We start from the raw sequence: 23,029 nt of genomic DNA on the forward strand, positions 1-23,029 counted from the left end.
TCCCTTTGATAAAAAATTCAGCTTAAAAAAAAACCCAAAACATCGTGGTCTCTCTTTTCTTATCTCTAAGGTAAACCATGCTTTACTCTTTTTCTCCTTTCAAGTTAATCCAGACTCCTCTTCCTCTTCATTCTTCATATGGACTATCAGTTTATTACTCTTACTTATGCAAAATCCACATTCAGAGTGTGAATTTTAAGTTTTATATATAAAAACTTGTGTTCCCTTTATTTTCTCTCTGTGGTAGCAGTGCAACTGTCTTACTTAGAATGTAGTCATTAAGAGTGTGTGGTTGTTCAAATCTTGGCTCTGTCACTCACTGACTTTGTGACGATCTACTCCAAGCCTCTCCCCAAGTGGTTGTAAGGATTAAGTATAAACTTTCCCTATGACATTTAGCATAGCTCTCACAACACAATACCCCATAGCTATTAGTATTTACACTGGGTTGTTTTTCCTTACATATTCATCCTAATATGCCTCAATCGAATTTAGAATCTTTTCCAATCAAGCTTCCAATTTATCTTCCAAAAACTTTTATTTTATTCTATGTCTACACCATTCTCCTTCCTGTAGGTATCTGTATTAGTTTCCTAGGCTGCTGTAGAACAAAGTATGACAAACTGGGTGGCTTAAAACAACAGAAATCTATTGTCTCAATTAGGAAGGTCAGAAGTTCAAAATCAAGATACTGGCAGGGCCATGGTCTCTCTGAAACCTGTAGACAGAGAATCCTTCCTTGCCTCTTCTTAGCTGCTGGTGGTTGCCCACAGTCCTTTCACTGCCTTGGTTTGCAGCTGCACTTCAGCCCCTGCCTCCATCACATGTGTCTGTGTCTCTTTGTGTCTTCTCTTCTTATAAGGACACCAGGCATATTGGATTAAGCGACCACCCTATTCTAATGTGACCTCATCTTAAGTAATTACATTTTCAAAGGACTTATTTTCAAATAAGGTCAACCTATCTTTTTAGGGCACATAATTCAACTCACAACCATATCCAATAGGTGTTACTTCCTCCATTCATTCTTGAACCTTGAATGTCATTTTAAAATTTTTTCTAATATCTTGTCCCACCTATAGTCAATCAGACCTTGCATATTTCATATCTGGTGTTTCATGGATTTACCCCTCTTTCTTCATTCCCAGAATAACTATTTCTCCTAACTACAGTATAACATTTTCAACTGGTAGCCTTTACTTAAAAAAAATTTAAGTTTATTTATTGATTTGGAGAGAGACAGTGAGAGCAGGGGAAAGGCAGAGAGAGAGAGAGAGAGAGAGAGAGAGAGAGAGAGAGAGAGAGAATACCAAGCAGATTCCACACCATCAGCATAGAGCCTGATGTGGGGCTTGAACTCACAAAACTGTGAGATCATATTCTGAGCTGAAATCAAGAATCCAGCCGCTTAACCGACTGAACCACCCAGGCGCCTTTAGTCTCATCTGCCTCCAGCTCATCTTCAATTCTGTTTATAGGTTAATGTTCCTGAAGGTTACTTCTATATTCTTCTATTCATTCACTTATTTACCCATCAAGCATTTATTGGACATCTTCTATGCATCAGGCATTGTTCTACACTAATGATACAGAGGTAAAAGAAATGTTTATCCGGGACAAATGTATACTCTGGTAGAGTTTACATGTAAGCAAACAAGTAAGTTTGATAGATTGTTGCAGATATTTTGTTAGATGTATGGGCAAGGTGAAATCAGAGCACAGAGAAGAGAAATCACATATAGGGAAGGGGCAAGTCATGGAATCCTTCTAGAGGTAGAAGCATTATTCTTCCCAGAATTCACATTACTCTAGATGGAACCATCCTTTTCTGATATGACATGTTTGCCCTCCTCTCCATGCTTTTTTTTCGGTGGCCCCTTCTCCCTTCTCAGGCAGTCTTCCTTACCTTCACCATCTCAAACACCTTGCATTTTTCAAGGCCTACTTTAAACCCATTTCTGTTCATCCTTTCTCAGATAATACCAGCTCATAGTGATCCCATCTTTTAAAACTTCTTATACATAATTTTTCAAAGCTAGTATTTTACATAAATTATTTGCTACCTTAAGTAAATCTGTGAAAATGGATATGAATGGGTTTGCCAGGAATAACATAAAGAACTTCTAGCATAGATATTTGATACCTTATTTTTCACTGTTTTCTAAATTATAAACTTGCATTCATCCATGGATGAAATTCAGTGTCTTTCAAACTAAATGTTAGACAATACAGCTATGTTTGACTTCCTAAAATGCCAAGGCCATATAATTCAGAATTCTGTATCTAAATTTTAAAAGTGGTATTAAATTTGGCTTTGCCCAATTTCCAAATGGTTGTAGAATTGGACCTGGAAAAACGCATTTCTACTTCATCTCAGCATTGCCAGGCTTAGTCATTAGGGCAACTGGATCCTCCCATGTTGCTGTGAGCCAGTTCCTGGCTTCTGCACAGCTGGTTGGCTCTGCGACTGATGACTTGTGCCTCCAGTCCTCTCCAAAGCACCTAGCTGTGGAGGCGCTAGGAGATTTAGAAACAAGAGTGCTGTTGTTTTACCCTCAGGCAAGAGAAGAGGTGGCAAAAATAAATGAAAATAGGAAGCAATGAGGGAGAGGAAGTGCTGTACTCCTTCAGATCCATCCTGGCCAGTTGGCAAAGAGAAGGAGTCCATTGCCAGTTACCAGCAATGAGCCAGGAGTGACAATATTATATGGCTCGGAAGTGAGTTTTTGGAAGAAACCACTTTGGATCTCAGTTTTCTCACTCAAAGAAAAAGAGAGAAGAAAAACAATGCATATGTATGCATTTCAGCAGTACATTCTGGAAAATTTTCTTTGTAGTTAATTTGTTTCATTATTTCTGAATTCCCAATATTTGACAAAGTAACAGATAGATAATGAGTATTTGTTGAATGAATAAATTTGTGTTATCAAAATGTATTCATTATGTTATTTTTATGTTTGCTTCTAGAGTAAGTACATTTACTTTATCATTTGAAAGCACTCTTAATGCCAAAGATTCTGGAAACTAAAACGTACAAAGAAGGCTGAAACCCACACAGGAGATCTCATAACTGGCCTTGGCATAAGACTGCTGTATTATGAGAACTCATTAGGTGGTATGCATGTGTGGGCTTCTGCTCTTTCACTGATATGTATTCAGACTGCCCTAGAATTTGAAATACACTTTATTACCAAATAGGACACCGAAGGACAGTCAAATAAATGATCAGTGTATTCCTAAGATAATTTAATGCTATTTGGAATTCTGCATTCTTTTTACTCCTAGCTTACTTGAAGTCTGCTTTTATAAACATAACTTTCCTCCTTATATGATTGAAGGTTATTTTTGCTTCAGACTCAAAAAAATCCTCAGGTTGATGTTCCTGATAATTAGTTCTGGTTAATGAGAATGAATAGCATTAGGCAAAGACCTTGCAAAACACAGAGGAAAATATCCAGAATTGAGTTTATAAAATTTCAATGTGTATGCAAATTTTCCAGAATGTGCTGCTGGAATACACATATACGCAAACTTATTTTTCTCCTACAAGAAAGTTTCATTACCTTTTGTAGCTTCTGTATATTTTGATTGTTTTTGGCAAGGAAGCTGGGCTCCAAATGTCTCATTTCATGATCCACAGTGTACTCTTGTACTAGACAAGTATTCAGTAAAATTTGCCATATAAATAAATATTGACTAAATGGATTAAATAATGCCTCCATTCCTTGTGCCAGATTGACTAATTTATTTAGATTAACTTTTAGCAACAGTTGAAGGCAAACATAATTGTGATATCCCAGAATATTTCATTTCACCTAAAAGTGAAGGCTCAACTTTTATTTTTCCTATACATTGATAAACAGAGACACCGAGTCTTCTTTTCCATTTACTAAAGCAAATAACCCAGTTACTCTTTTTGTACAGCCTAAATTTTACATTCCATAGGTTAGCAAACGTCCCACATTTTTCTCTGATCTTAACTCCTGTTAGTCACTGTTAGCACAAAATAAGCGTTCCATGGCTATTTGGGATTGAATAAATAATTAAAAGTTTTGAAAACTCTAAATCTCACTACAGATATTTTAAGAAGGTAATGAGTGTTCTTTTCTTTTGCATATATTCATAGCCACCATGTTTTAAGAAGTTAACATATGAATTAAACAATAATGATAAAATTCAGAGTTTTAACAGAGCCAAAAGGAATAATTTTGAGCAATTATAAATAATTTAAAGCTTTTAAAATTTGATAAAGCTTGTCATGTTCATGTTACCTCTACAAAAGAGTGTTTTAATTTGGTCTCCATTCATTTACTTATTAAGGGAAATAACCTCTCAAAAGCACATACATCTACAGATCAAAATATTGGATTCCATTTTTTTTTAATTTTTCTTATTCAATCATAAGACAAGATATTCCTAGCTGAGTTCTATGTTTTGCTAAAGAAACTTGCAAATCTTCCTTCTCAATGTAGTAAAAGTATATAGGGGGAAAAATATTGTCTTGTTTGGTCTCAGCCTCCTTCTCCTTTCCTTCTTCCTCCTCTTCTTCTTTCTTTGCTTTTCTTGTCTATTGTTCCCCCTACAAACACAGAAATTTCCCAGTGAATATAGAAAGTTATTAATATAGTTTTCAGTAAAGCAGCAGTCTCTCTTTATTCTCCTGAATATTACTGTGGTATTTGTCTGGCATTGAATTCGGTGCATATTGGGGCTTGATCTTCAAACTGCAGCAAATAAGAGGGCCAGCATACAACCATGAATGTGCATTATAGAAGGTCAGTTGAACATGAGGACGAAGAGATGGATTTAGATTCAGAAATAATGGTTTTAGTCTTGTTTTAAAGAATCTGTTACCTGCTCTGGAAGTGACTTGAGTAAGGAATGCCAGAAATAAGCGTAAAATCCGTTTTCGTTTATGTTCTTCAGTGAAATCACCTAATTTGTAATGGCCACAAAATAGACATAAATTAAACCTAGGCAGATCAGGACAAAAGTAGGTATTATTAGGATTAATTCAAGTCCCTAAATATACCCATGTGGATAAAATTAGAAATTATGCCTTCAGGATGAAAGCGGGGGGTGGGGGGGGAGCGGCGAGGCCCTTCCCCCAGAAATGAACTCCCGAGGGAAGAGTGCTTCAAGATATTTTACAATATTTGATAGTCAAATGAATGCGATCAAAGAGCCATTGAGAATGTTGGGTTGATTGTGAACAAAATTTCAGTTTGGTCAGGGCAAGGGCAGTGAATAAAGAATAAGTCAGTCAAAAATAAATTAGAAGACATAACCTGGCTACAACGTCTGGAGTTTCTCTAGAGGCCTAACTATTCTTCTGTGTTAGGGAAGACAAGGAAAGAAAGCAAAATTCAGCTGCAAAGAAATCATAAGATAAAGAGTTGAAATCATTCTAAAAATGTTTCATCATGTAAAGTACTTAATTTTATAGTCTTTTTTTTTTTTTTTAGTATAGTGGACACACAACGTTACATTAGTTGCAGGTGTACAGGGTCGTGATTCAACAACTCTATACGTTATTCTATGTTCACTGCAAGTATAGCTACCATTCATCACCCATCTGAGTCTCCCAGATTCTCTCAAAATATAAAAATAACTCTTTTTAGTTATAAAAATATATGTTCTTTTCAGGGCATCATATCTGGAATAAATAACATTAACACATGATATTCCCACAATGCCAGCTATTTTAAATCCCTGTAGAGAGGGCCCACATCTGAATAGTTGTGAAAAATGAAGCTTTTTAAAAAATTATGTAATAATCCCAGGATCAAAGCAAATAAATGTTTAGATCTTTTCCTTGGTATTCTTACAATTGAATATTCAACAAGTTAATTCATCAAATACTTATTAAGCATCTACTTGGATCCTGAAACTATTATAAGATATTGAGATATATCAATGAACAAGCCAGAATAAATTATATCTGTGCTAATAAAGCTATTATTCTATCATGGGGAGGCAAATAATAACCATAAATACAGTATTATAGTAGGCTTAAAAGTGATAAGAAAGAACTATATTAAAAGAAAAAAGAAGCAGTAGGAACTAGTGGATTGAGAGTGACATGTGTGTGGGAATTTTTACATTTTTTGTAATGTGGTCAGAGTAGGCTGCTTCATGGAAAAGGTGACATTTGAGCTAAGACTTGAAGGAAATGATGGGAAGCTGGAATGCGAGCACTATATCTTGGCCAGAATTTGCTGCTTATTTACTTACTTTATCTCCAGATTGTATATATAAAAGTCACGATACCACTCATTTGACAGAAAAATAGCTAAGCAGATTTTTGGTTCCCCTCTTCATTGTAAGCAATATCATGCTGGGGAGAGATTAAGTAGACCAAATTGATTCAAAGCAATTCAAAGCTGTTTATGCATTTAGGTCAGCAGACACATTTGGCATAGCACAAATTGTGCTTGTTCATGAGGATTAACATTTGAGAAAAGGACTAGGGTTTGTGATAGAAGTTACTACCGAAATTTCTAGTGTATTCAACACAAGGCAGGCCTAATTTTCTTTGTGGTGTCTTTACAGCTATTCAATAGTTTGAGCCATGTTTGTGGAGAAAAAAAAAATCCATGTCAAATGCATTAGCAGACTGTAAGTTGGTTTTCCAGACAGAACTGTAGATGAGCATTGCATGTGCATTATGCGTAATTGTAGTTTCACATTTTGGCCACAATCATTTAGATTTCCCAATGATACATGGAAAGAAACTTAAGTAGTACCTAACATGAGAGATTTTCCTTTTTTTAATTTTTTTCCATTTTAACTCAAGTGAAAACAGCAGTTTTACTAGTTAACTGAAAAGCCTTCACATATGAGATTGAGGAATGTTTACTGGCTGCACTGAAGAAACTAATCACCTTTTAGACAGTTTATCTAATTTCATTTTATCTGTATGCTTCATTGAAATCCTGTGTATGAATTGTCTTCTTTTTACTTTCTCAGATTTCAAGGTAGTTTTTCAAGATTATTGCTTTAGAATATAAAATGTGATTATTCTTTGTAATATAGAAATTTAACTCAGCTCAAATAATCATTGAATGTCTATTCTTGTTCAGTTGGTGCAATAAAAGAGTGGAGGTAGGTACAACAAAAGTAAAAATTTAGATAATCATCCTAAAAGGAGATTTAAATTTGGAGAGCTCTTTGGAAAGTCTGTAATGGATTGAAGAACAAAAGATGAAAACTCCATAGGCCTGCTCCATATTCACCTACCCCCTGACCCTCTCACTGACTGCAAGGCTGAGATTAAAAAAAAAAAAAAAAAAAAAAATATATATATATATATATATATATATATATATATATATATATATTGTCTAGGGGTGCCTGAGTGGTTCAGTAGGTTAAATGTTCAACTTCAGCTCAGGTCATGATCCCATGGTTCGTGAGTTCTAGCCCTGCATCAGGCTCTCTGCTGACAGTGTAGAGCCTACTTTGGGTCCTCTGTCCCCCGCTCTCTCTCTGCTCCTCCCCTGCTCGCACTCTCTCTCTCTCTTAAAAATAAATACACATTTAAAAAAGTAAAGAAAGAAAAATATTGTCCAAATATGAGACAAATACCCCTCAACTATCCCCAATGGCTTCATATGTATCTAATTTTTTAAATGTTGGGGATCAGATGAGGAAAGGAAATTGATGAATGTGGGATTGTTGGCATTTACTTAGAAAAGTCTGAAGGAAGGTCTCGAATACTCTAACCTCTTTGTCTCTCTCTTATGATAAACAATGCCCAAGAGCAGAAGGAAAAGGGGGGAGTTCCTTGGAAGATTCTCTGGAACCAAAGCCAGCAGCTGGGGCTGTGCCGTGCACTGGAAAAGGCAGCATCTGTGGTTTGGTCCAGGGGGACACGTGGGACAGCCCTGCGGCTACTTCATTTGTTGCATAAGGCATTCTCTGCCCATTTAATGAGAGCAGCAGCCAACAGTGCTATGATTGTAGTGTTTTAAGGACTTGCGCAGTCAGAGAAACTTTAAATAATGTTAGCCCAGACCTTCATAACCCCAGAAGGGGCCGTGGCCAGCTGGGTTAGGAAAGCTGAAAGACTGCTCTCACTTTCTGAAAATTGTTCCAAAATATGAGCTGTTTTGACTGACACAGTCTTCTTCCTTTCTGGTCACACAGAGGTCTAGATATGAGGGACACACCTGACAGGAAGCATCAAGTGACCTGTTTCCTTTTCATTGAAATAGAAGTCCCAAGTGCATATCTTCTCTGAGAAGTTTAGGGAAGGATGAAGGAGAGCTTCCTGTGCTATCTTTTTAATAAGTACATTACTGGACACTTCCTTCTTTCCTTCATTCACTCATCATTCATTCATGCAGCAAACATTTATGAAAGGTGGATTAGATGACATTGGGTGTGAAGGTTACTGAGATGAATGTAGCTCTAGCTCCCAAGGAGCTCATAGTCCGGTGGGGGAAATTATCTGAACGAACACTTGTCTGGAAAAGAGATTCAAAATTTTTGTGACATGTGAGAACTCTACGTTTTTTCTGCAAGGAACAACTTCAGTTAATGTCTAGGAATATTCCGCATAGGCTTAGGGATTTTTATTCCATATATTTTCCAGAGTTTTTAGGTAGACCCCAATCATTTAATATACAAAGAGAATCACATCTTTCCTGAGCAGTCAAAGGTTTCAATATGGCCATTCCTATGCATGCTTTTTTGTACAATTATATAAAGGGATATAGACCTGGGGCATAGCACAGAGGTCAGCCACAGCTCTGATAACTGAATTTCTAATAATCTGTTATAATAAGATGGTGGGTTTGGTCTGCCATCTAGTGATTAAGAACTGAATTCTTACAGCTACTTTTAAAAGCACACAAAAGCTTTATGAGAAGACAAATCTATGAGGATGTAGGAGAAACAGAGGACAATTGAGTTACTCTTGAATAAAATGTGGATAGATAAAGTACATCTCTTCTCTCTAAGATATCAGTGCCAGGACGTTTGTGGTGATGACTTCACTGTGGATTGGTTCAATTTGTTGGAACAATTGGTAAGACTAAAAGAACCCCATAGCTTGGAGACAAAATTTTTGGAAGTTACGACACCACAGAAGATTACAAAGTAATGGCAAAATTATCAGACATCCACCAGTCCTCTTCAATTTTAGGAAAGTTAAAGAAACATAAATAGCAAAATACAAGAGTCACAATATTGCAGTTTTGGAATTTTTTTTCAGATTTTATAAAAAAAATGTTTACCCACGTACTCTAAAACCAATAATTGTTTAAGTTCTAGGCTTTAAATCAAAGTTAATGTTAGCATGGGTAAATTTTTATGATTTGGGTAAAGGAGTCAAGATAGTATTGAATGTCTTGGAATGTCATATGAAAATTCCTATTTGTTTTTTTTATAATATTGTCATTTATAAAATAATTGTGTCATGACAACTCCACTGCAAATTGTCTACAATTTTGCTTTCCATTTTACTTTTCTTTTCATTTACGTGAACGTCTATGTAGAAAGCAGAGGGGACAAACTAATCATAAGGTGCACAACTACCATGTACAAACCCGAGAGCTGCAAGACACCCTGTATTTTCTACTCAGTGTTTCTTTGTACATGTCTTTCATTCAGACATGAACAATGAGAGTTCACTGAGTTTTTGTGCCCTCTGTAATGTGTATGGATTCTTGTGCGGGGGAAGAGAAGACAGGGTTTAGCAGCAAATGTGGTTTTTCATCTCCTTGCCATTTAAAAGCATTCCAACTAACTTTCCACATCATCTTAAATTTAATTATAAATTCTCTGGGGAAAAGGACCAGTGATGACTCAGAGTATATAACTAACTTTTAACATTGTCATTTAAAGAAAGTAATATAGTGGCTCACTTCTTTGTCCCTTGGGTTGAGGTCATTCTGTCTTAAACTTTCAGGAAGAAAGTGATCCTCTATGAGTTAACACAAAAGAGAGAATGTATCTTTTTATTGCAACCTCAAAGAAGCCATAGAGAACAGGATAACTCACCCGGAAGAGGTCTCTCACACATTTTAATGATATCTAATTGGCAACTTTATTGCATGTCATTTTGATTTTTGTTTGTTTTTCATATTCTCTGTTTCCACATATCTAATTGTTTCATAGGTGCAACTGAGGTCTACTTTACAGTAATAATATATAACTTTTGAAAACAGAACATATATACTTTCAGTATTTTGCACATGCAATAGGAAGCACATACCCACTTAATTCTCTCAGTAAATATGTGCAAACACTTTTGTCCCCTTAGGGTGGAGAAAGGAAGAACCAAGCTACTTGATCTTATGGTGAATCTCATTTTCAGCCAATGGCATTTAGTGTTATTGGATTATTTCATTGTCAATCATAAAACTTCATGAATATTAAGTTCTACTTCTGAAACCAATATTACACTATATGCTAACTAACCAGAATTTAAAGAAACAACTTGAAAAAAAACTTAACGAACAAAATTATTCTTAAGGTATTTACCTAATTGAACTTTTCAGTAGACTATAGAAATAAGTCCATTTCTATATAGCTACATATAGAAATGTAACTTCCTGATGAAACTGCATTATTTCAACGTGACTTTTCACCTAAAACTTATAAGGCTTCTGACCCTCCAGTAGCTTGCTTTCGTTTGAGGCAGGCGGCATCCCACACTGTGTCACACACAGATGGGAGCGTCAGGTAGTTGGTACAAATGGTCTGCAGCCTTTGTTCACCCTCTGTTGGCCCATCTTCTTTCCCTGACTTTTTAAACTGGACCAAAGATAAAGGGACTTTGTACCCTCTGATGGCTTGGGGTGGGGACATCTATTTCTTTGAAAGTTGCCAAATGTGTTCTGTTGTAGTATCCAAAAGTGTTGCTATTTCTGTGATTATTTCTGGGAAATGCCTTGACTGAAATTTTGATCGACGTTTGTTCGACGGTCTCTTCTTGGGTTCTAACCTTGGCAAACTTGCCTCGTAGCCATGTCGGTGACCCCACACCATTCCCGGTAGGGTGTATGTGTTTGCTGGGCAGTCTGAGAACTCCCCGCGTCTCTGAGCCCACCCCTTACCATCACTGCTATCTGCAGAGTGCCATGTCATGGAGAATAAACTCTTGTTTGACCAAGAAGGGGAAGAAAGCCCTCCTTTGGGCTGGGGCCGCAGAGCTTGTGTCTTGACCTTCTCCCTGAGCTCTTGAGTCTTGGTGAGCAGTCATTGAACGCAAAGGACTGGAGAATCCTGACTTCTCCTAGTGTGGCAAACGGCCCAGGGAAGGGGAAGGTGCCTCTGGGGAACGCTCCATCTGTAACAACCACTTTGCACCACTCACTCCTGGTTCCCTTCACAGTGAGGTTCTCTCTGCTCTATAGCTCAGTGCTTAAGAGGTGGGTCTGGGGCCGCAACTTTTGGGACTGACTTACAGACAGTGCTAAATGCCTTTTGAGTCTGTAACCTGCCCATGCGTAGACGGCCCCTCTTCTCCAGGGTTCACACTTTGATCTTATCTCTCTGTGTGTAGAGCAGGATAGAAATGTGTGTACAGGGGTGTCTGCTGGTACGCGTGTGTCTACACACCAGCGTGAGTGTGCCTGTTGACATGGGCACCTCAGAACTCTGGCCTGTGCCCACAATTTCTACAGCTATAAAATGGTAGAGGAACTGCCCCCTACAGTAAAAGCAGTCACCTTCCAAAAAGGTCACAGTCATCCTCCTATGATCGTTCGGAAAACACAAGATATGAGTGTATCAGGGAAAAGCTGCTCTGACCTGGGGAGGACAAAGGACTTTGGAAGACATGCTCGTTGGCCTATTCAAAAAAGTCATATGTGACTCTAACGAGGGAAAGCAGCTTCATTTGGGGCCTTGAGCCCAATCAGATCTGCTTTTCCCCTGGGGAATGCCTGGTCCTCAGACTGTGCTCCCCAGCCTGCAGAAAGGAGTGAAGTGAGGTGGCCAGAGGGCAGCTGAGGGCAGGCCCCTCAGGAATGCATTGTTATTCATGTCTCTTTTCAGAGTCCTACTGTGGATCCTGTAGAAAGGCTGCTGAGCCCCATGCTGGGTGCTCTGAGAAACAAACGCAAGTGATGTTTCTGCTCTCCTAGAGGGCTGGTTTTCTCCAGGTCCCCCTCCTCAAGGCAACCCAGTGACGATTGTTCCAATGCTCCTGAATCGGAAGATGATTCAGTTCTTTTCTTTTTTAAAAATTTTTAATGCTTTTTGAGAGAGAGAGAGAGAGAGAGAGAGAGAGAGTGCGAACGAGAGAGAGGGAGACACAGAATCCGAAGCAGGCTCCAGGCTCAGAGCTGTCAGCACAGAGCCCAACGTGGGGCTCAAACTCACAAATCTTGAGATCATGACCTAGGCCGAAGTTGGGCGCTTAACCGACTGAGCCACCCAGGTGCCCCCATGGATGATTCAGTTCTTAAGGTTTCTGGAAAAGTATCCATCCCAGCCCTTTATGAACCAGATCAGTCTATTTTACTGAAAGCCTTCTCCCCTTGGGAGAGAGAGTCCGGTGGATGACTTTGGAGGGAGGTCTGGCCATCAGTTTGGGGGTGTCACATGGCCAGTGACCCACAATCTCCAGCTTCCCTGTGCTGCCAGGTGGGGAATGTGTTCTTTCTTCTGTGCTGGGGCTGAGGCCGGGGGCAATGCAGGCCCAGCTGGGGAAGCAGCCTGGCCTCTCCTAGGAGATGCTGTAATAGCACGCTTCTGTCTTTCCTTAGAACCTGCTTTCTCCTTGGCAGTGAGTGCAGCCCAACCTCTAGAGCGGCTTCGTTTCTGCAGTGTTAACTGATCTCAGGGGTGTCAGCGAGGTGCAGGGGAGGAAGGGACAGAGATGTTGGGGCAGTGGCCAAGAGGACACCCACACCCTCCAGCATGGCCTTTGACCCAGAGGTTAGGGACCATGCCTATCACTTGTGGGTACGGTTTGTGTATCTGAATAAAGTCTGAAGTGCTGTGACCTTTTTTTTTTTTTTTTTGTCAATAAAGACATGAAACAAACAAACAAAATAAACAAAAGTAACAGGGCTTATTTGATGTACAAATTTCTTATTTTGTTTCAGAATAGTCCTGTATTACATGTTAAGGCAGGAATTCTATTTTCTCCCTGGTTTAAAATTCGTGAAACAGCATCAGGTACACAGAGCCACTATTGTTTTGTTGATTAGCTGTGTGTTCTGTGATAAACATCTTTTGATGAAAATGAAACAGATTAGAAACTTAGTGTCTTAGAATCTCCTTGTGAATGACACAGAAACCAGGATGTGGTGTCACGCTTTGAAAGCAACTTTCTATTTGCCATATAGCTGTGATGAAGGGCTAGATGTGTGAAGCCAAGTATTCCATGGAGCAGTGAAAAGAATGTTATCCAAGGAAAGCTTTCTAAAGTTAGGAAGATGGATATATGGGCCAATGTCTTTATCCTACACTGAAATTTTTATCTGTAGTCTGCATTATCATTTGAGTATATTTATATGGCAAATGATAAATTCTTTCCATTGCAATACTTTGGATAGTGACAGATGGTTACATTTATCGTGCTGAGCATTTTATAGTATATATAATTGTCAAATCACTATGTCTTACACCTGAAAATATAATATTGTACATCAACTATACTTCATTAAAATAAAGAAAAATGATAAATTATCTTATAAACTAATGCATTTTTTAAGTTTCAGTTTTATTTTTGTAAAGTATACATTAATGCTGGTACAATTAAGTTAGTGAACCATAATTCAGATTCACTCACTCATTCATTCATATCTATTTTGTTGAATGTTGTCTCCCTGCAAGGTATAGAGTCAAGCTTTAGAAATACCATGATGAAAAAGAAAAACTAGTCCTTATTTTCATGGCATTTATGGTCTAGTGAAGGAGATAAAAAATAAAAAGTAAAAATGGTAAATTAATATTACTTGTGATAGGTTTTATGAGGGCTGTGATTTTTGCCTGTCTGTTCACATTTTAGAAACTGGTTAATTAGCTGGCATATAAAACAAAATTAATGAATGGATGGGTGGACGACTGAGTTCTTCAAAAAGTACTGAGAGTCATACTAGTTGGATAAAGGAGGTCTCTTTAAAAAAAATGTTTAATGTTTATTTTTGAGAGAGAGAGAGCACGAGTGGGGGGAGGGAGATCTACTTCTATAGAGTAGTCAGAGAACTGTGGGGGCAGGTGACGGTAAGCAAAATGTAATAGTGAACTCTGTGTGCCTTCAAGGAGGGAGGGCAAAGTTGTGTAAGGACTGGGAGGGAGGAATCTCTGGGCTTTAGAATTTGAGTACTTGGGAACATTCTACAGGAGTTAAACTAGGATGGTATGATATGATATGACATGATCCACATTGTGTTTTAAAATACTATAGTTTTGTTTCTTAAAAGTCACAAAGTTAAATATATATATTTATCTTATAATAAATAAATTATAGTTATCTTATAATTGTATTGTTTTGTTATGTGTGTAAATGTGTGTATATATTTTCTAAATCTGCATTAAGGTTTTATCTAAGTGTAGAAAAGTATTTGGCAGATATTACATAATAACTTACCATATTGTCGTGGTCAGGACTCCCCTTAATTAATTTTTATGCAAAGATAATTACTGCATTGCCTTTTTAAGCTTTGCTATTCCTTGAGTAAACACCTTTAGTTTAGCAAATACAGTCCATGAAATGGAACGCTGTTATTCTTTTAATAGGGTTCAAAATAGCGTTCTTTTAATAGCGTTTTCAAAAAACTAATTTTTGAAAACCCATACACTCTTTTTAAAGTTTTTCTTCACAGTGCAGGAATATATATCATCTTCTGTTGTTGTGGGATTTACTAATCAAAAATTTCTAGGGAATTGAAAATCACATAAAAGTTCACCAAACCCGGAAGTTATATATTCCCTTTTGAACTATTCTTCCCCCCACCCCTTTCAAATGGTTTGTTTTTATCTCTTCTTACTGATATTCCTATGTTTGGTTATCTATACCTTCACAAATGAAATCTTTTGGGAAGCATTATCTGATTAAATATCTCTCCTTTGATCACTTTTTTTTCTTCCCCCATCATGCTGGGCTAGAAGTATAAGCATTTCATTGTGAATTGCATTTTGCTTTGTATGTAAATACCGAATAAAGTAAGTTCATCTGTATATTGCCTCCTTGGTAGGTTACTGCTTAGCGCAGAATTTTTAGAACCCACAAGATGACTCCCCTTCTTAAGTATTTCCCAGATTCCAAAATTTCAGAAGATTACTAACCTCCTTTCCCAACCCCCCCCCCTTCTTTTTTTTCTTATTCTAGAAGGATATGGTGAAGAAATAGCCTGCACTCAGAATGGTCAGATGTACTTAAACAGGGACATTTGGAAACCTGCCCCTTGCCAAATCTGTGTGTGTGACAATGGAGCCATCCTTTGTGACAAGATACAGTGCCAGGATGTACTTGAATGTGCTGACCCTGTAACTCCCCCTGGAGAATGCTGTCCTGTCTGTCCACACACAACTGGAGGTGGCAATACCAATTTTGGTAAGAATGCTCGAGGCCAACTCAGAGCTGGTCCAGTGACTCATCTTTATAGTTGCGGTGGTTTCTGCTCTCAGAATTCAGCAACCAGAGAGAATAATTAAACCACTAGTCAGAGGCGTCTGGGGTTAATGGTTTTGCTCACCCTCTTTATGTAACATTAGTGAGAGTGGGGGAAATAATTAGCTGTCTTCTTAAAAACCAGGGGAATTTTTGGCTGAATTTGGTGTTGTTATGTCTAATTTGAGAATCTCTTATACCATTTAAGATGGTCATTTGTTACCCTATCCATGCTGGGTGCCTCCAGGATATTTGTTGGTATTCTATGAGGTACATTAATGTCCAAGAGGAGATCTAGAAAACATGCTTATCTTCTCTTGTGCCAAATTTGCTCTTGAGAATGGAATGATTATTTCTAATGTAATTTAATGCTAGAGTACCCTCTCTTACATTGGCTCACAAATGCAGAATGCTTTTAATGATGGCTCAGAAAGACATGAGAATGGGATAGATTTTCTGGAGAAAAATTTGATATAAATTACTGGTTTTTAAAACTTATTTTGGACAAAAATGCCTGTGTTTAATATAGACTATGTATTTGAATACATGTGTTAAAGACACTTACATATAAGAGAAATAAGTTCATATTTTGTGAACCAGGTAAGATTAGCATTAAACTATCAGGTTATTTGTTTTAGCGGAATCCTGAGTGGTGACATGCATGTGTCATTGTCAACATAGTGTCAAGGCTTTATTTCCCCTGGCCAAAAATTCCATTGCAAATCACAACAAATATAATGAAGTATTTAACCATATTTTCATGGAAAAATAGAGAGTAGTTTACCAACTCTCCTCTTGGATATCATTCAACAGTAACAATATGCCTTGAATAAATAACCAAACTCAAAATTTAGCAATATAATGAAGAAGGTATAATAGAAAGGATTAAAACAAGACACCTAAGGGCTATCCAAAGCTGATGCAATGTGCAACGAAGCTCCAGGAACAAAGTAAAACTAAACCTGTAGAGATATGTCAATAATAACTTGGGACAATAGTGGCAAATTAAAAAAAAAAATAGGGGCACCTAGATGACACAGTGGGTTGAGTGTCTGACTCTTGATTTTGGCTCAGGTCATGATCTCACAGTTTCATGAATTCAATCCCCACACCAGGCCCTGTGCTGACAGTTTGGAGCCTGCTTGGGATTCTCTCTGTCTCTCTTCCTCTCTCTCTGCCCCTCTCCCACTTGCACTGTCTCTATCTCTGTCTCAAAATAAATAAATAAAAACTTTAAAAAAAACAGCAAAATATGTGACATTCTACAAATAGCTGGGTTTGAAAAGTCCAGTTTATTCCAAAATGAATAATAAAAACAGAGTTAGCAAGAGCACTGATACAAAAATACTCTCAGGAAAAAAAGGTGGGAGAGTTTGGCTAAATTTACCAAATAACATGCTGGTAAATACCACAAAATGGATAAAAATTATGACCATTTCGCCATAAACTAAGTAAAACCTAATGAAGTAGTTTATTAAGAAAGGCCTACATTACAAATACAGCAAAAATTAATGATGAGCAAGGATGTGGAAGCAAAACCAAAAACCATCATAGGGAAATGAAGATGATATAGGAAGAAGCACAGGAAGAATCGATACTGCCATAACATAGATAGCAGATCTATGAAAAAAGGGCTTTTGGTTGAAAAGTTGAAATAAGATATTTGGCAAAGATGGATAAGTATTCTTGATAAAGATGCTTATAACTTAGTACCAAATGGCATTTCATTAACATGGTAAAATATTTACATGTCAGCATAGAAGCTTCATAATATTTAATATTAGAATTGCTTTCTCCAAACTCAGAGATAGAACATGGATATCCATTATTACCATTACAATTTAATATCTGAACAATTAGATAAGAAAAAGAAATAGAGGTTTAGAAATGAGAAGAGAGGAGGTAAAATGATTAGCTGCATAGAATATAATTGTGTACTTATAAAACTTAAGGGAATGAGGTAAAAAATACTAAAAAAATAAGTGCAGTGTAAACTTAACAAACAAGTTAATAAATTTGCTATATACAGTCACCCCATAGAATAAATAATAGGAATAAAAAATACCTCATTTATAATAGCAACAGATAGGATAAAATGGCTAAGAATAAACATGTGATGTATAAGATCTATTTGAAGAAAACTATAAAACAGGGGTGCCTGGGTGGCTCAGTTGGTTAAGCTTCTGACTTCAGCTTAAGTCATGATCTCACAGTTTGTGGGTTTGAGCCTCATGTCAGGCTCTGTGCTGACAGCTCAGAGCCTGGAGCCTGCTTTCAATTCTGTGTTTCCCTTTCTCTCTGTCCCTCCCCCGCTCACACTCTCATTCTCTCTCAAAAATAAACATTAAAAAAATTAAAAAAAAGAAAACTATAAAACACTACAAACTCAAATAACAACTTGAAAAAATTGAATGTCCCATTATGTTTTGGGTTAGTAAGACTAATAATAGAAAAAAAAAACAGTAATAGTGGCCCACTCTGGGGTGGGAGTGAAATGTGGGAACTAGGGGAAAGGGGCAAGATGGAAGGAGATATTTTCACTCTATAATTGTATACCTTTAATGTATTTTGGTTTTTCAGCCATATGAATGAGTAGCTTACTCAAAAAAGCATAAAAAAATATAGGATATTGATTGAAAATTCATTACAATTTTAATAGTTAATTTTATAATTTAGTGAACTTTAAATGCTATATGAATGGTGTGAAGAATATTCAAGTAATGTTGGAATTTTCCAAAGGGATGCATATTTTGCCTGTAATGGAAATATTGATCAAAAACAACTTTTGAGTTTTGCTTACTGGTAATAGGGAAACCTGTTTAGGTTAAATTGTGACTCCCCAAAAAACCTATTATTGAAAATAAATATTTAGGAGATTCTCAATTACTGTTTCTTCATAAAATAACATATTTATTCTTTCCCTTTTATAGGTAGAGGAAGAAAGGTAAGTTTTACTTTGCATAGTTCCATTTTCATAAATTTCTTTTTTATTCTATGATAACTGTTCACACAGGACTGTGCTTTGTGTATTTGAAAGTCTTTTGTAAAGTACAAGTCTTTTGTAAGTACATACCATATAAATAAAAATATATAAACACAGTTCAGCTACTTTGCTTATAGATTACAACTGCCTCTATTTTATTCACTTTGTTAATTTTTGTTTATAGATATTTCTTCTAGAAGGTTGTAAATCTCTTAGGGATTGAGACTGTGCCACATGAGCCTTTGAATTACTTATATGTATCACTGTACTTAGTATATACCTTGCACATATTAGAAGTGCAGTAACTGCTTAGTGGAAGGAAGGAAGGAAGGAAGGAAGGAAGGAAGGAAGGAAGGGAGGAAGGGAGGGAGGAAGGGAGGAAGGAAGGAAGGAAGGAAAGAAGGAAGGAAGGAAGGAAGGAAGGAAGGAAGGAAGGAAGGAAGGGTAGGTGAGTGGGTGATGGCTGTTGTTCAGTGGGGTTGTGGTCCTGCTTCTATTGGTTGGGAAGTAAAGATATGTCTAAAAGAATTAATTGAACACTTTACCAAACACACATCACCTTCTCTTCCCTCCCCTCCTGCCATTTCAAGGAGCCTAAGATCTAATCCCAGAGGCAAGCCTTACACTCAAGAGGACAATGTATGATATTGTTATGAGCCTAGATACAGCTGGCCAGTTTAGCCACTTGTCATCTGGATATGGGTAATCCCCCTGAGTGAAGAGAGTTACATTCCCTTGGAATTGTTCTCAGTTTTCTAGGTAATTTAAAAACTGTGGCATTTGCTTCAGTCTTATCCAGATGGGATGGGCACAGGGATCAGGAATGGAAATGGGAAGTCATCCCAAATTTCATGGCAGATATTAGGCAGATTACCAGCGACTTTAAATTGCCTTTACTTTTGCATACAGTAGAACTTCAGTAAGGTGATAAAGCAATGCTACACCTTCATGGTAAATGAAAGTGACGCTATCAAGGGAGGTCCTGGCTACTTTTATACTTTTGGATTAAAAAGGCAGTACCAAAAATTGTCTTATTTGGAATAAATATCAGTGAAGCTATTTAGATTTGAATATATGTCAAATGAACAGGTCTACAAATACCAGCTTACATATATTTACATTTGAAATTAAATCTGAAGTTTTCCAAAGGCAGTATGGGACAGCTGGGAGAAAGACACACTCAAACCAGCTGCCAATTTACCACATTCTAGTTATGTGCCGCTATATTCATGACTCTGTCATTTGTTATCATGTGCCATCAGAACTTTCAGAGCAGAGTAATGTTATAAAATGTATTTTGTGCGTGGCTTATATTAATACTGGTGTTATTTATAATCTATTCTCTCATGCATGTTAACCCCCACATAATTACTGAGCCTTTGTTATATCCCTGTATGAGGCAAATGATACAGGTGATGCAATGGTGGGCAAAACACTGTGACTGTCTCCATGGTAATGGCATCCTAGAAAAGTGGCGAGGCATGTCCATGTGGCATTAAGTGATAAGTAACAGACAAGAGGTAAAATTAAACTGTAATTCACATCTGAATCAGAGTATTTGAATGTTATCTTTCCCAGTGAGTATGAAAATCACATTTAGCAAAAGTTTAGATAAATCTTCATTGCATATAAATTAACTTATTCAAAGCCCATATTATTTTTTATTTTTTCAAAGCCCATATTTAAAAAAAGCAACAAATACTTACATTAGTGGCTTATTTCCAAAATAAGAATTATCACAGAATCATTAGAAAAATTTATCATGGAACCTGATAATGTAACACCGAATCCCATATCAAGTATTGTGGAGCAATAAAAAGTTTGTAATAAGACATCAAAAAACTTACAATTTAGTTGAGAAAGGTACAAGCAAATACCATTCTCCTAAACACAAAGTAAGAGCAAAGGCTGCATTGTAATTGCTGGTCTCATAAAATGGAGATTTCCCAGTCATTCTTAGTGGACTATTTCATTTTTCTCTCTTTGGTTGAAATAATTTCTCCTCACTTTTTACTTGTTTTTTCTAAATTTATTCCAGAAATAAAGATTTTTTTTCAGCATTATTCTCATAAAGTCCTTTAGGTGTTCGGCACACATTTACCTACCCTTCCTAAATAATTCAAATTCTTTCAGCATCCCAAAGAAAGCCCTTACAGCTCTTAAAAGATGAATTTTTATTACTTTCAGATTATGTTATAAATGGAAAGACCCAAGCTAGAAGTTAGGAGACTTAGAAATACAGAGATAAGCCTGCTCTGTTTTACTGACCATATGTGTTCATCCCTTTCTTCTCTAGTCTTTTTGTAGGTTGTCTTTTAGTCTCTTGTGTTCTACCTTGAACTTAACTCATATAGATCTCCCTCCTGCCTCTGTAGAGAAATTTCCCAGGGCTGAATTATCAATTTATTCCTGACTTCCTAACCTTGGCAGTAGAATCAGCAGTGATGATCAGGGTATTGTTCTGCTATTGAATCCATTATTAAGACTATGATGATTGTAAAATAATTTTTAAATATCACTTTACAAAATTTTGTCAGAGGTGGGATACTACTGGAAGGATATAACTAAATTGTACCTATCAGGAGTACACTTAGGAGATCTGGATCAAACACCCAAAAAATATGTATGATCTTTAACCTACAACTTCAACTTCTAGAGATACACCATAAGGTATTAGTTAGAGGTACTACACAAGTATTTATAAACAAGGATATTCATTGTAATGATATTTTTAATTGTAAAAATGAAAGTATAATCTAAGAGTAAAATACTGAGGCATTGATTAAGTAAACCAAGTTCAGGTAAACAATGGAAAACTAAGAATACTACAGTGTTAAAAGTGGTTATCTCCTGGGTGTTGGGTATAATATTTAATTTCTTTTGTAAGTTTCCTCTATTTTCAAAATTCCCTGTTAACCAATATACTTTTTATAATCAGATAGAAGAGCAATAGATGTGAAAATAAAAATTAAATAAAATAGAACTCATTATTCTTTTTAAAAAATTTTTAAACATTTATTTATTATTGAGAGACAGAGCGTGAGCAGGGGAGGGGTAGAGAGAGGGGAGACACAGAATCTGAGGTAGGCTTCAGGCTCTGAGCTGTCAGCACAGAGCCCGATGAGGGGCTCGAACTCATGAACTGTGAGATTATGACCTGAGCCGAAGTTGGTCGCCTAACCATCTGAGCCACCCAGGTGCCCCTAGAACTCATTATTCTTGCTTCTTCTACATTTTGGATATAATCCTTAATGTAGTCATATTTTGCAATTAACCAGTAAAAAGCATTATTTCATACTATATTAATGGAAATTAATATGGTCAAGAATTTATTGAGGTTTTCTGTTAGACAAAACGAGGATGTAAAGTAGACTTGATCATAACCTTAAGGAGACCAAAATCTGTTGGAAGACAAATTCAAAAATAAATAATACAAGTAGATACAAGGTAAAATAGAGGTATATGAAGGTAGAATTCATCCAATATTATTTTACCTATGTACTTGAAATCATGCTCTGAGAATACAATTTTTGAGAGATGAAAGTTCTAAGAATCCCATCTACATCTGTTATGTTTGCTACATCTATTATAAAAGGCAATTAAATTGTCCAGTGTTATTTCCTTTATGTTATGATTGTTTTTTGTGTTATTTTTGTCTTCCTATTCAGTTAATATTTTTTCTTGATTTTCTTCAGATATTGAGAATTACCTAATGAATATAAGTATGTTCTTTCTTTCTTTCTTTCTTTCTTTCTTTCTTTCTTTCTTTCTTCCTTTTGAAGATGAGCAAACTTACCTCTTGTTATTTCTCAGATTCTTCCATGAGTTTTAAAAAAGGTGGCAAGAGTTTTAGGAATGGCATCTGATAAGTTACTAAAACTAGGTGGCATAGAATATGAGTGTGAAAATTCAACATATCCAAGTTTTGTATTTTCTCTGAGTTTTCAGTATTTGGGTAGTTTTTCCTATGGTGTTTTGACTTTACATCCTTTTAATCACAAGTATTTCTTGGTCTGGTCAGTTCTTTAGATATTCACTATAAAGACTGAAGTTACGCATTTCAAACATTGGATTGATATTTTTGTGTCTTTCAGATAAGTAGTAATTTTTTTCATCAATGTCTGACTACTATAAATATTGCTTCTTTTCTCATTTTTGTTTTTTACATTTCTTACATAGAAATTCTCAGTGTTTACATGGAATATTCTAGTATGATATGACTATCCTCACCAAGCTATTATATTTTGATAATTGAAAAATTTTTGCTTCATAGGGACAAAAAGGAGAACCAGGATTAGTGCCTGTTGTAAGTATATGTATATATTGTTTTCATGTGTCTTTAATAAACTTAGCTATAGTATAGTTGTAAAGTTTTGCATATATACACACTCTGTGAAAAGGGATGTTAGTTATGGTATAACCAAGCTATAGTATAAGACAAACAAACCAAAAGAGGTTAATTCTTTAATATA

At 36.4% G+C, this 23,029-nt stretch overlaps 1 protein-coding gene across 2 annotated transcripts in view; it reads left to right on the top strand.

Moving 5' to 3' along the window:
- Positions 1-23,029, top strand: part of COL5A2 (collagen type V alpha 2 chain) — a 147,453-nt gene that overhangs the window by 57,445 nt on the left and 66,979 nt on the right. For both annotated transcript variants that reach the window (XM_047873650.1, XM_047873651.1), the window contains exons 2-4: positions 15,293-15,517; positions 18,505-18,518; positions 22,831-22,863. In XM_047873650.1, the coding sequence (XP_047729606.1) occupies positions 15,293-15,517; positions 18,505-18,518; positions 22,831-22,863 (272 nt within the window). The remainder of the gene's footprint in view (positions 1-15,292; positions 15,518-18,504; positions 18,519-22,830; positions 22,864-23,029) is intronic.

This window comes from Prionailurus viverrinus, chromosome C1 (genome assembly GCF_022837055.1).
Source record: "Prionailurus viverrinus isolate Anna chromosome C1, UM_Priviv_1.0, whole genome shotgun sequence".
Lineage (NCBI taxonomy): Eukaryota > Metazoa > Chordata > Mammalia > Carnivora > Felidae > Prionailurus > Prionailurus viverrinus.